The following is a 16,609-nucleotide window of genomic DNA, read 5'->3' on the forward strand; positions in this document are numbered from 1 at the left end:
GTGTGTGCATCTATGTGCTACACATGTGCGGCTGTCATCCTCGGGGTAAAGGAAGATAACAGGAACCCTGCCACCTACACAACCGCTCCTCTTGCTTAAGCAACATTTCCTTTTAAACATGTCTGGGGGAGAGAAGTACTGTTGGCTTCCCGACTTACAGCCAGTAAGGGTAAGCTTGTGGGGCAGGCAGGCAGGCTCTTTTGTGAGAACCTCAGAGTCTCTTACTCAGGTCTAGGAACTAGGCACCGGGACTCTGGACAGTGGTTATATCTCATTTACACCCGAGATACACATCTGGCAGAAATGCACATAGCTGTTTCTCACCAGGTGCTCATGGGAATAAACTTCAAGTTGCCTTCCAGTTCTCAGCTAAACTGTTAAGTACAACTGTAAGTGGCAATATTTGGGGTAGACGGGAGAATCAAGGTGAGGGTATCAAGCCTGACATCTGGGCTTAAGATGAGGTACAGATAAAGGAATCACTATAATAGAAATAATGAAATTCTGAGCTTAGGAGCTTCTAGATTTGGAGGAGGAGGTGACCGGGGAGTTATTTAGGGTTTGGCTGATAGAAATCCCGGTGAAGGTGTCAGTCTTTCCACGGATTGAGTGATGCAGAGGTTGCAGTTAACCTGAGCGCACCCGGATGGATTACAGGTAAATGGCATCCGGAGGCATCCAGCTGCTGGGGAGCTCATTCATTTTTCTCCATTGCTGCTTGAATTTGGAACTTTTATAGGCCTTTCCACTTCTCCAAGTGGCAGTGTAATGCGGTGTTTGTAGCCGGGTGTAAGGTGCCAACCAGCTGAGGTGTGAACCCCAGTTCTACAGTCCAGCTGCACGGCTGTAACCACTACACCTGCCACACCTCCCTTTCCTCGCCCGAGAGTAGGAGATACTAGAGTCTCCAACTTCTGTGGCCGATGTTGGCAGGCAGATTACTTAAGACGTTGGCAGTAGAGCTTGGCAGAAGGAAAACACGGTGTAGTTAGCTACTTCTTTTATTTCTCTGTTGAGAAAGGAAACCATTGCTAGACACAGATCTTAGGCATATGACTTTCTTGTTTAATAGATGCAAAGACAGAATGCCCCTCCCTTTTCACAGTGCGGACCCTGAGGGTTCTAGAGCCGTGGCAGTGTTCTGAGACTCTATGCCAAGGGCCAGGTTCCACCCTCCCCTCGCTAACTCGGGAGAGCACCAGATTGGGGAGCAACCCTGAAGGCACTGGAGATTCTCTTGAGTTTAGGATTATTTTCATCGGAAGCTTAAAGGGTGTAGGCACAGGGTGTGCCTGCTTCCTTCTGTGACGATAAGCCCTCCTCATCCTCACCTCCTCCTTTCCCCTAAACGGCTGCTGGGCTCTGGCTTAGAACTGGACGTGATACTGGGGTGTGCTGGCATGTGGTTATAAGAGGCACGTTTAAGAGGAGGGAACGTGTCTCAATGGTCCGGGTTCGAGAACCAAGTAAAGTCTACTTTTTGAAAGTTCAGCAAAGGGAAAACCAGTGGCTTCTCTTTCCAAGATGGGCTGCCCTCAGAGGGCACGAGGTGTGTCTGAGGTCGGACAAGGAAGGGAGGACAGTGTGTTCTTAGCTGCCAGCCGACACCAGGCATTGCAGCTCAGATCTAGGCTCAGAACCATCACCGAGGCCAGGCCTAGATCCTCACCATCTGAGCCATCTTAGAGCTGCCCTCAACTGTGTACAGCGCACAAGCCTTTTCAAATCCCTGTCCATCATTCTGCCTGTAAGCGTGAGAGAGGGCCGTGTGGGTAAAAGGTTTTAGGACTACATCTCTGCTACTGGGTCAGACCCTCATGGGTAAGATACTATTTGATACTAATAACTGGAGTAATCTGAGATGAGACAATGAGGGAAAAGTGAAAAATATGTTTTTCTCTCCTTCCCTTCTCTCCTGTACAACAGAACGAATCCTGTTTAGAGAACACTTCGGTACCCTGAGGGGTTGGTTGCTGTCATATCAAATTTTTCTCCTACCCTCAGTGACCTAACTGGGTCACAGACCAGCACAAAGGAACAGCAGGAACTTAGGGGCTAGGAGGTGATCTGATTATTTTAGTCAAAAACTTGTGTGTGTTGGGCTGGAGAGATGGCTCAGAGGTTAAGAGCACTGACTGCTTTTCCAGAGGTCCTGAGTTCAATTCCCGGCAACCACATGGTGGCTCACAACCATCTATAATGAGATCTGATGTCCTCTTCTGGTGTACAGGAAAGCATGCTGTATATAACCAATAAATAAATCTTTAAAAAAAAAAACTTGTGTGTCTTTAGTGTTTCTGTGCTCCAAGGTGGCAACAGATCTGATTCTCTCCAGAGAATTATTTTATAGTTATACCAATAGTAGTTGCAGGCTTTGGCTGCTGGTTAGCAATCCTCTCATATAAGCAGCCCCTCCTACATGTTGTGACTGTGGCTAGGAGTCTCAGCCTGCTGTCTGTCAGTCCTTGGGAACCAAAGTCAAAAATCTAGGTCCAGATGGGGAATTTATTTTTTTTTTCAGATTCCCCATAAAACCAAGCCATTTGTTCATGAAAGTGTGTTTTAACTACAGCCACTGACCTTTTAAAATCCCCCAGTTCCAAGACACATTTAATTCTTTAATGTATACAAGCTCCCATTCAACTATGATATTGTCTAGATAAGATCAGGAATTGATTTTTAGATAAATTCTGCATCTCCCCCCCCGCCCAGAACAGACAAAAATGTTTATTTTTACTTAGCTTCAACTTCCACAATCTCCACATTTTCCCTTGCAGACTTCTATTGTGATAGTGTCTTTGTACCAGCTGGGTGCAAATTTCGCTTCCAGTGCCCCCTCCCCCAGCTGTCTGGGGAAGCGCTGTGGGGTAGCTATGTTTCCGGCCAGACTACCTAGGCAGGAATACTAATTGGTGTCGTTGGGCAGGTTACTTCTCTCTGCCTCCATGCCCCCATCTGTAGAAGGAAGATAACAATGACATCTACTTGATTAGGTTGTTGTAATACTGATTGCTATATGCCAAACATTTAATTTGCTGCCTTGTGTATAGTAAGAACTTCGGATGTTAGGTAACGTCTTGTCCCATTCATGGTACCTACAAGCCCACTCCTTGAGGGATGAGGAATTTATTATTTAGGCAAAGCCAATCTGACTTCTCCTTTCTACCCTGTAATTGACCTGACAGGCAGAGTGTATGTTGAAAGAAGAGGAACCATGTCACCTGGGTACAGAAGTAGGGAGTACCTTTGCTCCCCAGCACTGCCTTACTCTTTCAGAAGAATCTACTGAATATCACAATGTGCCAGGCCCTGCTCTAGACCCTGATTGTAGAGCAATCAACAAGACAACTCGGGGTTTTTCTGTCTTGAGCTTGCATCACCGAGACACCACAAAGTTTAGCATTCTATGAGGTTTCTCATCAGTTGAATCTCTTTCAGTACAACACATTAGAATAATGATTCTTCCATCCCTTAGTAACCATAACACACTGAGGCACCCTGTAACTCACAGAGAGAGCATGCTAGTCTCCTAGTTCTGGTGACGTGCAGAGGCCACTACATTTGAACACTATTTTGAAAGAAGATAATCCACATAGCAGTAAGATGCAGTTTTCTTAAGTATTTAAACTAAATGACCTGTTCTGAACCACACTGAGACCCCAAACCCTTCTTTTATTTTACTTTTTGTTGTTGTTGTTGTAAATAGTGTTGCATGTATCTCGGGTGGGTCTTGAACTCCGTGTAGTTTGATCTCCTTCTCCTCCCACTCTATCTCCTGAGAGCTGGAATACGCAAGCATGTATGTAGTGTTAGGAATTGAATCCAGGGCTTTGTGCATCTAGGCAAGCACCCAACCCTTCTGAGCCCCAGCCCTTCAAACCCTTCAACTAAGACAATTGCAGTGTTGGGTTTCATTTTACTTTTGTTTTTTCAGTGTGTCTTTTCTAAGTCTCTGGATTCTTTGGGAAGTAATCTTGGCAAAGTATTCCCCTATCAAGAGAGTACTAGCACCTACTCTTTCAACTACAATTACTAATGGCTAATGCGTGATGCATGTCCCACTGATGATGCTGCCTGATCATCTGTCAGTCTCGAGGCAGGAAGGACAGGTCAGGGTGAAGGGAGGAGCCATCTTTGTTACTTGAGATCTGCCCAAGCCTTCCCTGGGCCTGGTTTGGAGGCTGTTCTCTGACCCTCAAAGGAAAGTACTCCCCACTCCTCACAGTCTCTCAACTTTTTTGAAATGGACCTGATGGGGTGGAACTCTCTAAGATTTTTCTAGTAATAATACTTGCAGAATTCTTGGACTGTAATCTGGGAAAAGTTTGAGAGTGATCCTGTTTTGGCCTCATAGAATCCATTTGCTAAGAAGAAAAAAAAAAGCCAGGAATCTCAGTGTTTTGATGTAGGTTTCTACGTGCACACCATGTACATACGTGCCTCAAGTGTACCTATGTATCAGTACATGCATGGATGCGTACTGATGGCACCATCCTGTCTGCCCTAATGTCTGGTTCACACATGCATACACACACACACACACACGCACGCACGCACACACACACACACACATACACACACATGCACATATACACACACATACACCATCTACACAATGCATCACGTATACCTATGTGTCAATACACACATCACACATGCTGATGGCAGCATACCTGTCTGCCCTGGCCTCTGAACTCTCAAAGAAGAAATTAAAACACTGAACTCCCTTTGTCTGAGGGAGACAAAACAGGAACAGTGGCTTTCACTGGAGGACAAGGAGAAAGGAAGAAAATACGGGAAAGGGACACGAGTGGTAGGGAAAGAAAATTTATTTCCAAGCTTTTAAGAGAATATTACAAATAACAGAGAGTTTTAAAAAACCCTAAAAACTAGTTTAAAAAAGTACTTGACAGTGTCCATGTAATACCCAAGGATGGTGTGTCCATTGTGCAATGACGGTAAGAAACTCTGCAGGTGACCACCCAGTGGCCTTGCCCGGCAGGGTCCCAGATCACATCCCAGATCACACAGATGGGCTCCTAAGACAGTGCCCCCTGACTGGCTCCTTCTTGTGCTTGGCTGCACAAGACGGACCAAGGCGCACATAGCACTGAGCACAAGACAAACTGCCTCTTTAAGGAGGGTACCGGTGCCAAGTCACCAGGAATACTTAGATTGGTGTTCACTCCTTCCTTGAGATAACACAAGCCAGCATTACCCCACACTGCAGAACCAGGTAACAGGGTCTGTGTGTGTATGTGCATGTGTGTGTGCATGTGTGTATGTATGTGTGCATATGCACGTGTGCATGTGTATGTGTGCATGTTTGTATGCATGTGAATGTGTGCGTGCGTGCGTATGTGTGTGTGTATGTCTGTATGTGCACGTGTGTGTCTGCAGTTATAAATGCCAAGGTCAAAAGGACATGGTACTACATTATCCTGGTTGTGGGTAGGGCTCAGTAATGGGACAAATTATCCCTGGCCTGACATTTGAAGGTTAATCCACAGCAGCAGATGTGTGCTTCAGATACTCATGAGAAGTCCATACTTCCTTATGAACACACACACACACACACATATGCACGCATGTGTGTATGTGTGTGAGTCCTCCATCCTGTAAACATCTTTGAACCAAATCACCATAAAACAAACAGGGAACAGAAGATACCCATCTCTAAACCTCAGCTGCCTTTGAGCTCACAGGACACTTGTAGTGACAGCTGGGAAAGTTCTCTCTGAGGGAGGCAGCCCCTTCTCTCTGGCCAGGCATTTCAATAGCTCCCTTCCTGAACCGTCTTTTGGGGGTCCACAAAGCCATTTGAGTCATTGGAACTTTGCAGAGTGCAGAGGCCCCCACCAAGCAGGGTAGGGGGACAAGCTCACAAGGTCCCACTTTCTCCCTTGGGGCACCCAGTGCTGGGAAGCATCACCCAGGGAGAAGCAAACCCAAGGCTGACAGAGAGGTGTGGATTACAAAAGCCCTTCCCTGGGTGGCCTTTGCCTTTTCTCTTTGTTGCCCTTTCTCCCACAGGTACAGCAGGTACCTCAGGTCCCGGCCACCATTTTCTGCCCAACCTTTCCTGGCTGCCTTGCTACTTGTCACTCTCCCGGGAGGAGTGTTTCCTTGGGGCAGGTTCTGTTTGTCCCACCCACTGTTGTGGAGTTTGCGTTGGTTTTCCCTTGCTGTGAAACCAACAGGCTCCAGCCGGCAGTCACCCCTTTGCTCCCCTCTGCTCCAGTTCCCTCGAGGCCCACCACCCACTGCTGGATTTCTGCCTCCCATCCCTGCTCCCTGGGCTTCTCCTGGCCCAGCCTCTTTCCTGCGGTGTGGTGTGTGCGGTCTCAGCCTTCCTCCCAGGTCTCCTTTCACACCGTGGTGACTCTCATGACGAGTTCTCGGCTGCTGCCCTGCGCGCTCCGCGGTTCATGAGGTCTCAAGTGACTCAGGATGTGCAGAATGGTGTAAGCACAGTGGTGTTGGGACACAGGGCCCGGGGGATGGCTGGCGGCCCTGGTGGGACCCTCCTCACGGGCAGGGGGGCTGGCTGCCTCCTCTTCCGTGGAGGGGATATTGGCTTGGGTTGATGAGGAAGTCCGTAGGTTTGTCCTGCCTCCTGATTTTTGATCCTCTAAGTCCTTTGTCTTGTCATAGTTCAGCACTTTCCACTGCTGGTTGACAGCCTGCCAGCGCTTAAAGATGCGATATACTGAGGGTCCTTCGTGGATGATGAGACCTAGCAGGAAGAGAAGACAACGGCTAAGCACAGAGGGCCAGCGGTTGTAGGCGAATGCCACTACTTCCTTGACTTACACACACACACACACACACACACACACACACACACACACACGCACACACTGAAGACCTGCTGTTTCACCCTATTGATTTTATCCCAAATTTGCCTTCCAGCTCTGAGCCACTTGGCTTCAGAGCCCCTCTGAGCCCCTGGGCTCCCGTGAGTCACCAGAAGGAAGAAGGTCACGACATAGGCAGGATCTGCCTGAAACGCCTCCTCCTCCTCCTGCTCCATCCTGCCCCCTTCTTGGCTTGACACCATCAGGTTCTTCAGTTAAGTCATCATGTAGATATTTTTCCTCGCTGTATTATGTATTCTCGACACCCTGTGCTTAGCAGGTGTTGAATGAACCGTGCACCTTTAAAAGGCAACCTAAGTGAAATCCTGTGGTCAGTCCAATCCTGCTGAATGACCGACACCTGAAACTTCACTTGTTGGCTCTTTGCATAGCCTATGCTACTGAAAGACAAATCCTTCTGGCAGAGCAAACATTCCTGAAGTTATATTGGCCAAATGAAGAGGGAGCCAGTGCAAACAAACCTCACCCAGCAGGCCACACACAAACGAGCCGCACACAAGGCAACAAGGCAAATGGCTATCAACTGGAGGCCTGGCAAAGCACTTGGGACCCTGCAGGGCCCGAGACAGGAAATCAGGAAGTCTTGTCCTTAGAGAACTTACATTTAAGTGAGGAGGCACATATAAGTCATGCAAACAAACCAACCAGATTCTTTTCCTGTGTGGGCACATGCTGGGAGGAAGATGGAATGGGGTTAAATAGCCCTTGACTGTAGGCACTTGGGTCTTGTCTTAGCAAGACGGAAGAGAAAAGCCATGGCACCGAGGCCGGCATGCCTAGCACAGCACACGCTGTGGATGCGGAGAGAGGAGGACAAGGTGGGAAGAGTTCCAGCTCTGAGCGGGTCTTAGATTTTACCCAGTACGAACTGCTATCCCCTGAGGGGATTTAGAAGGAGGAATGGCGTTGACACGTTTGCTCTTAAGGACATTCACTGGTGTTCCCAAAGGGGCAAGAATAGAAATCTAAAATTACGCAGGAAGCGACACCCTAATTGAAGCTGAAAACGGTGGCCAGGGCTAGGGACTCGGCAGTGGAGGAAGTGAGATGCCTCGTGAGGCAAACTTGGGGTTGCAGGTGGAGCAGACAGATTTGCTGATAAGTGAGCTGTGGAACCAGGGAAGCATCTGAATAACTGCCCTAGCCGGGTGATGAGGGTGCCATTCGCGGAGATGTAGCTAGTCCCAGGGCTGGCATGGTGGATGGTGGTGGATGGTGGCTGGCATGGTTGGATGGTGGTGGTGACGATTGGTTCCCTCTGGCTGCCACAGAACGTGTCCAGAAGGTAATAGGTGGCCTGAGGTGCCATAAATACATTCTCTTACAGTTCTGGGGTCAGGCGCATGGGCTTCTGTGGCATGTCATCAGGGTCTACTCTTCTGAAAGGATTGAGGGGAGAGTTTTTCCTTATACTTTTTCAACTTCTAGAAGCAGTTACTGTTTCTCCCTTTTACACCACTTCTCCCTCTTTCTTCCGTTGTCACATCTATTCATCTTCTGTAATCAGATTCTTTTCTTTGATTCTCTCTCACAAGAACTCTTGTGATTACTTGGAGGGCCTACCCAAATAAGTCAGGATAATTTCCTCACTTCAAGATATTCAAATTAACCTTTTCCTCCATTTATTTATTTATTTATATTTTTTATTTTTTGTGACGCCCTGTTACAAAAGGTCAACAGTTTCAGAATGAGGCCCAGAGTGTCTTGTGTTAGTTGTGGATGTCTGCTAAAAAAAAAAAAAAAAAAAAAAAAAATCTAACTGGTAGACCACAGGCAATGGTCTAAATGAAGCTGAAGTCTGGGCCAGGGACAGACTTAGGGAACAGACACAGTGCTGTGCTCTTTAATGCTCAGATTTCCCATAAGTTAGTATTGGAAATGGGGGCGTTTACAAGGTAACTAGGCCATGAGAACTCACTCCTCACGAACAGATTACACGTTTACAAAGAGCTTGCACAGGTAGTTGGTTCTCACGTGTCCTATTTTGTCTATGGGGACATGACCCAGTGGGCCAAGTGCTTGCTACGCCTGACCTAAGTTTGCACCCCCAGAACCCACTCAGGGTCTTCCCGCTTGCAAGCCAAACAGTTTGCTGAGTGCTCTGATATACACCCTCCCAAGTATGTTTTAGCATCCCCTTTCTTACCCTGAAGTAAAGTTCATAAGATATTAAGAGCTTACTATGTGGTTTTAAATTAATGGAATGCCTTAATATGTTCAATGCCTCAACCTCCCTAGGGCTGTGACCCTTTAGCACAGTTCCTCGGGTTGTGACCCCAACCATAAAATTATTTCATTGCTGCTTCATAGCTGTATTTTTGACTATTGTTATGAATCACAATATAAATATCTAATATGTGGGGTATCTGATATGTGACCGCTCAACGGGGTCACGACCCACAGCTTGCGAACCATTGCCTTAGTAGATAAAGTGATGATGTCAAACAAAAGGGGGAGTCAATTGTCAGAAAACAATAAATAATTCGACGTAAGTTCTGGGGTACAGTTGCAATGGGAAAACAAACCACATGGAAAGAAATCATCCAGAGTGAGGGGTCCCAGCTGCAGAAAGACAAATACGATCAGTGCCTTGCTCAGCCATCACCAGAGTGGCTTCCTCCTGCAGCGTGGGAGCAAGTGCAGAGACCCACGATCAGACATGCAGAGTGCTCAGGCCTGAATGGGATCTCCACATCAAATCCCTCCCCTCAGGCCTTCAGGAACCCCACAGACTGGGAAGTGCAAAGAGTGTAAGAGCCAATGGGGGTGGAAGACACCAAGAAAGCAAAACCCTCTGGATCAATAGGATCAATGCATATACGAACTCAGAGACTGAATCAGTACACACAGGGCCTGCCCAGGTGTACCCTAGGTCCTGTGTGTGTGTGTGTGTGTGTTATGGCTTCCAATCTGGCGTTTCGATGGAACCCTTGAGTGTGCGAAAGAGTGGGTCATTGGTTCTTGTGTCTTCTCTTTTCCTTCTGTTTGTTTTGTCCAGCTCTGATGTGATAGTTTCCGTATTATTATATTTTATTTTGTTATATTTTATTATAATCCTTTAGAAGCCTGTTCTCTAATGAGAGACAGAAAGGGGGTAGATCCAGACAGGATGGGAGTTAGGGAGGAACGGGGAAGAATAGAGGGAGGGAAAAATCTTAATCAGGACTTAATCAGGATACATTAAGTGGAGAAAAAATCCACTTTCGATAAAAGGAAAAAACAACATACACAGACACAGACACAGACACACACACACACACACACAGAGAGAGAGAGAGAGAGAGAGAGAGAGAGAGAGAGAGAGAGAGAGAGAGAGACCAAGCCACACATTTCCAAGATGCCTCCAAGAAGGCGGTATACTGATATGTGAAGATGTCGAGGTAGGAATGGTGGAAGGGAGTGTGTGTGTGATGTGCAGAAGGCCTGCAGGTCAGCGAGGGCAGCCAGCAGCCAGCAGCACCAAGGGGGAGACTGTAAAGAAAGAGGGATGCACTTCGAAGTGCTGGAGCTCCTGAGGGCGGGAGGAGCAAAAACAGCGTGGATGGGTGTAGTGGCAGGCAGGGAGATGCTTGCGGACACTACTTCTTGGCCCCACAGCCTGTGAAAGCACACCCACCAGAGAGACAGCTACGAGGGAGGCAGTATCCTCAGAGCACAGCTTCCCTGATGAAAGAAGCATGCAGAGAAGTCACTAATGCTGACCTGTGGTCCAGGGGTCGCCATGGAGAGGCTACGGGAAGGGATGAGCAAAACAAGAAGAGGATGATCGTCCTTAGAATGAAGAGGTCCGAAGGCTGAATCTGTGTCACTGGGGAGATGACTGGCCAGGAGACACAGAGACACAGACAGAATTTGTCCTGCAGCCATGGAAACCCCAGGACAAGAGCTGGCTCCCAGGGGCAACATGGGCTAATCACCCTCACCTCCTCAACAGCCCAAATCCTGACTGGGAACGCTTCACAGTTTCTCTGTTTCAACAGAGACTCGGTGGGGGGGGGGGAGCAGTGACCTCTGCCACTTCTTCCAGCGTCCAATAGCTCCCCAAATTGCATTTCTCTCTACGCATTTTCAGGAATTCACTGAGAGACACACTGAGTCCTAGCTCTGGGTAAACATCTCTCTGGAGGGGAGGGGGGACGCAGCCAATAGCTTTAGAGGGAGCATGCTTTCCTAACGACCCCTGTGGACCCCGACCCAGTGTGATAGGTGCTGGACAATGAGGCTTCTCCTCTGGCCCCAAGGGTGCCAACTCCCAGTACTTCTGCTTACTCTTCAACGCATACCTAGGCACCATTGGTACCGAAGTCGTTTGTGCATCTGTTTGCCCCACACGCAATGTTGGCATGCTGCCTGTGTCTTTCTCCAGGTGACAGGCTCTGCTGAGTCTCCATAGCCAATGCCCCAGCAGGAACATCACAGGGACTTACCAACGAGAAGTGTGGGCCTGAGGACAGAGAATTGGGGGGGTGGGAGGGGGGCTTCTGAGGCCCCAGGTCAAACTTCTGGCTGGAATCTCTACACTCCATTCTTAATTAGCTCCTCGGTCAGACAGTTTTTCACTCTGATTGAAGAGGGTGCCTTAAATTTTTGGTTTGAATACTGCCTTTTAATTGCTTGTCTAGTGTTCAGGCAGTAATTAAAGCATTTTAATGGATAGGCGGCTGAGCAGGGAGCGGTGCACCTGGTTTTCTAGATAACGCTTATTTGGAAAAAGTTGGAAAAACATCAACTACCTCATTCTCATTTTCTCCCCCCCCCCCCTTCGCCCCACCCCGCCTCCTGCTTCACAAAAATATTTACTGCTTCCCTGCATGGAGGAATTTTTTAAAAACAAGGACGATGTATCTGGCCTCTTCTGCTAGGCAGTCAACAAGCAGGCAAAGAAGGGCGAAGGGTAGGAAATGGCAGTGGACGGAGAAAGAGGTTGAGCTCAGATGAGCAAAGAGATATTGCTGAAGAGCTTGAAATATAGGAGAAGGAAGGGGCGGGGGGTGGCGCTCTCCTGGTCCCCAGTATGGTGCAAACCACTGTGGTGGTCCTAGCCTGCAATCCTAGCTGTGACAGGTGGAGGCAGTAGGTTGGGGAGCTGAGGTCATCGCTGGCTACACAGAGAGTTTGAAACCTGCATAGGCTTCATGAGACTCTGACTCAAAGACAAACAAGAAAAAAATGTAAGGAGGAAGAAAGGGAGGGAGGGAGGCAAGAAATGTATTAAATTTTAACTGAGTCCTTCCCCGGGATTTCCCATGCAATTTAACAGCTCTTGAGCAATTCCTTGCAATGTACCCAAATCGTGACTCTATTTGTGGTAAATCCTGCTTCAGAAGAATGGACATTTCATCTCTCTAATGTGTCTCCAACTTTTGGGCTCCTCTTTCTCTCAGGGTTATAGGTACTATAGGTTGTTAGACATGTCTCTCTTCCCTTATCCTATCTCCAGCCGAGATAAGGACGTGGCCTTTTGCTTAGCCCATGAGGAATGGGAGAAGGCTGGTCACCACCGTGAGTAGGCAGTCCCGCTTCCACAGCTCCTCCGCACCCTATAACCATAGCAACAACAAGGAGTTCTCTAAAAAGTCTGCCAGCCTTGGTGCATTCTGACCATTAGGTTTTTCCTGTGAGTGGAGAGACACAACATAACCCCATGCTGTCTCTTACAAGTGCCCACTCTGTATGTCTCTGAGCCCCTGCCATGGGGAGTGTGGTGTGGTGGGGGCACAGCCTTGCATCCCATCAGTGTACAATAACAGGTCAAGCCAAGTTGACCAAGAAGTCTACAGGAAAGCTTCTAATCTCCTCAGGGACCCGGAAAACTCCTTCCCACCCTCATCTCTTGCCAGCGTTCTGGCTTACGTGACGTCAAAGTTGTTAACAATTCTGAGATAGTGCTTTTGAAATGGTCAGAGAGCATGGCTACTCACAGATTCCTGGCTCTGTTCCCAGGAGACCCGACTCAGTCGGTCTGGGGGCAGGCTTGAGAATCTGCAAATCGCACAGAAGCCTCCGGTGACTCTGATGACGCCCGTGGTGGCTTTGATAAGCAGTACTGCCTAGACGCCATGTTTATCCCTGTAGATTAGGCTGGCCTCGAACTCAGAGATCCTCCTGTCTTGACCTCCGGAGTGCTGATATTAAAGGTGTGTGCCACCACCTCCTAGCTAGATTTTTATTTTTAAAAAAGAGGAGGAGGAGACTTAGATAGGAAAGTGTTTGCTGTGTATGAAGAACTGAGTTTGTGTTCTCAACATCCATGTAAAAGACGTGAGACAGATAGGCACGATCCCAGTTTTGGAACACACACACACACACACACACACACACCATAATATATACATCCCATAATATATTACATATATTATATTTATATACATATATATCTATCCTAGACATAAAAGGCTCCCTAGGGCCTACTGACCATCCAGTATAGCTGAAGTGCAGGGTCCCGACTCAGTTAGAGACCTTGTCTCTAAAAAGGTTGAGAAACAATTGAAGAAGACCCTTGACATTGACATTCTGGCCGCCACATGCACGAGGGCACACACGCATGCACACCTGCCAACGATCATGTGCACGAGCATGTGTGTACTTGGGTGTGGATGTGTTTGCGCATGTTCAAATTTGTACATGTAAGTTTGAGAAAAAAGTGCTCTCTCCAGCTGTGACAGGTGTCAAAGCCTAGGGCAGTGTTAGAAATGGCCACTTCCTAGACCCAGAGACCATTGGTCCCCACAATTCAGAGTCAGCTCACCTGACAACGAGGTTATATAAAGCAGCAGTATATCTGCCACGTGCAAGCCTCCCGGCTTCAGCAAGGGATTTGCTCACTGCGGGCCTCAGTTTCTCATCAGTCCCCTCCTCATGTTTATATGAGACCAGATGGGGAGGGGGGTTCTGCGTGCTGCACTTGGCAGGCATTACCACTGAGGCTACATGAAATGGGCCACTGGAGGGAAGACCGCAGGACACGCGTATGTCTTCTTTCCCTTGCACTGCCTACCTGTCACCCTAAGCATCTGCTCTTCTGTGGAACCCTTCTCCTTCCCCATTGTGAGGAGGAGTCGTTGTTCATGGAGGACGGCAGCCGTGTGAAAGGCGCTCTAGACACCAACTGGCTCTACAGGAGTAGAGTCAGCACTCTGCTTGGGGCCTCCCTTCCCGCCACCAGCATCACCCCTTCCCTCGAAGGCTTCCTATTTTAATTGTTTTTTTTTTCATCTCTGTGATCAAATACCTGGCAAGAAGGAGTTTGAGAGAGGAAGGGCTCCGCCACACTGCATCCACAGTAAATGGATGTAACTGGAAGCGAGGCGGGGCCTATGCTGCTCCAGGCCCTCTTCCAGGGACCCACTTACGTCTTCCAGCAAAGCTGCACCCTCTAAAGGTTCCACACCCTCCCAATACAGCACCACCAGCTAGGGCCCAAAAGTTCAAACACATGAGCCTATGGGGATAGCCACGCTCAAACTACAATACTTCCCCTCTGCCAGACAGTGGTGAGGTAGGACCTTATGTCTCTCCCTGAATCCCCATCCACCGCCAAATACTCGCCTTTCAGATTTCACCCCCTCAAAGACCCAGTCCTGGAACTCACACCAAAGAAAGTAGCAGGTACGCATAGAAGAAATATGATTTGCCTCTGGGAGATACCAGACTGGCATCTAGCTGCTAAGGCTTCTCCAGGACCTGCCTTCATGTTTCTCACAGCATGGCCGGGATGCACTCCTGAGGGCCCGCCCAAAGAAGTGGTGACGGATCGACCCGGGTGCCTCACTTGGGCAAACTCACTTTGACTTGAAGGACTCCAGCAATACAGCATCAAAGGACAAGAGCTGCCAAGAGGGTTTGGTGAGGGATAAGGGAAGCCCCTTTTCCTTCTGCGTCCATTATTTCAGTGCTCTGTCGGTGCCTGGGCACTGAAAGGGAGTGTCCCCGTGATGGCACTTCTGCCAGAGCTCTCATCCTAGCTAGGCTCCTGATGGGGCTGGCTGCCTTTGGTCAAGGTACAGAGTGTCTTGAGGCTCCTGAGTGGGAACCATTGCCGCCCCTCTGCTTCCCAGGGGCAATGCAGACCTCTGAGAAGCCGCTTCCGAGGAAAGGAATAGAGGGTGGAATGACTGGGAATGAAGTGAGCTTTATGCAATAGGACTGGACTGGGGAGAGAAAAATTTGGAGCCTCAAATAGGCACTGGTATCGCTGACGGGTTCGCTTCTGTACTGACTCTGTGGATGGGGGGCTTGGCATTCTTCAGTCGCACTGGGTGCTATCAATGCTTAGAGGTGATGCTGAAAGCCATGGTGATGGTAAAAGTCATGGTGATGATGTCAGTATTTCTTGAACACTTACAATGTTCTATCACTCTAAAAGGGCTTTGCAAAATGAGAGATTTGTCACAGAAACTTACCTATGAGGGGAGCCATCTTAGCTCTGTTTTGTAGAAGAGGAAACTGAGCTCAGGGATGCTAAGCATCTTGTCCAATGACTCACAGTTTGTCTATGAAGTGGGACGTCACCCTAGAGTATCTAAACCAGAGCAGTGCCCCGTGACTGACGCTCCTTCCTGCACCATGCTCCAAGCCATGCGGAGAAGGGAACTAGTTTTTTAATTCTATATGCTTATATACAATTTCTACCAGCATTACTAAGAAGATCTCTTGCACAATGTGTGTTTTAATGTGCAAGGCATTGCTTGAACAGCAGTCAACGTGAAATTGTGTTCTAGATCAAACACTCTGTGAGGGTCACCTCTCATTCTTGGCTTTCCCATCAGGAGGATGGGCATTGTAAAGGCAGCCATGCCATAGAGTTGTCTGGGGGTAAAGAAGATTAAAAAACAAGCCCTACAGTGTGTGAAGCACTTTTCACAGTACTTAGAACACAATGCATAATGCATGCTAGTGATTGTTTGATCATCATTAGTCAATAAATATCACATGAGTTCATCTTTCATAGATAATAAATAAGTAAATATAACCAGCTATTTTTGGTGCGGCTGGGGACGCCAGATTGGCAAAGCCACCTCATGCTCTCTGGAGAGATGTATCTCAGGCACAGCCAGGCTGTGCTTCACATATGTTATTATAAATTTAAAAAGTTGTTTGTGTAGGCAGACATACCAAAACTCTGTGTTATTGTTCAAATGCAAAATGTCCCCCGCAGGCCCTCAGCCCCCTGCTTGGGGTGCTAATTTGAAGGCTGTGGAGCCATTAGGAGGTGGGGCGTGGCTGGCATAAGTAGGTCATGGGGGAGGGAGGCTTTGAAGGCTGCATGTGCCCCCGTTTCCAGCCCACTTTCCCTGCTCCCTGTCTCCCATCGTATTAACAAGCCTCCACCGTGGCATACTCCCACTACAGTGGCTGGTCACCCCACCTCCGTGTCTCCCCTGCCAAGATGGACTGTAGCCTCTGAAACCCCAAGCTGAAACAAGCGTCTCTGGTTTAGGTCGTTTCTGTCAGACATTTTGGTTACCGCTATGCAAAAAATAACTGACGTATTCTGTATCCATGGAGAATTCGGGTTCTTCAAATCCTTGAGGCTTTAACAGATGATAGTTAGGAACTAGGGTGTTTTCCTTCCATCCGACTATCACAGCTCAGAACGTTTCTGAAGTTCCTCAGTACGGTGGGCTTGCAGAGATAGAGATGGCTCGCCGTCCACCATGGTTGTCCCTCTGTATGTAGCTGCCACTGGGCAGGGCTTGCCTCTCCTGTCCGTTTCTGAACTAGGAGAGGCC

General features: G+C 48.3%; 1 protein-coding gene across 1 annotated transcript in view; it reads right to left on the reverse strand.

Moving 5' to 3' along the window:
• Positions 1–4,811: 4,811 nt before the first annotated feature.
• Marchf4 (membrane associated ring-CH-type finger 4) overlaps positions 4,812–16,609 on the reverse strand; it is a 130,324-nt gene continuing 118,526 nt past the window's right edge. Inside the window, exon 4 of the mRNA XM_048459322.3 lies at positions 4,812–6,736. Within this exon, the coding sequence (XP_048315279.3) occupies positions 6,369–6,736 (368 nt within the window). The 3' untranslated portion in view covers positions 4,812–6,368. The remainder of the gene's footprint in view (positions 6,737–16,609) is intronic.

Source organism: Myodes glareolus, chromosome 1 (genome assembly GCF_982192425.1).
Source record: "Myodes glareolus chromosome 1, mMyoGla1.1, whole genome shotgun sequence".
Taxonomy (NCBI): domain Eukaryota; kingdom Metazoa; phylum Chordata; class Mammalia; order Rodentia; family Cricetidae; genus Myodes; species Myodes glareolus.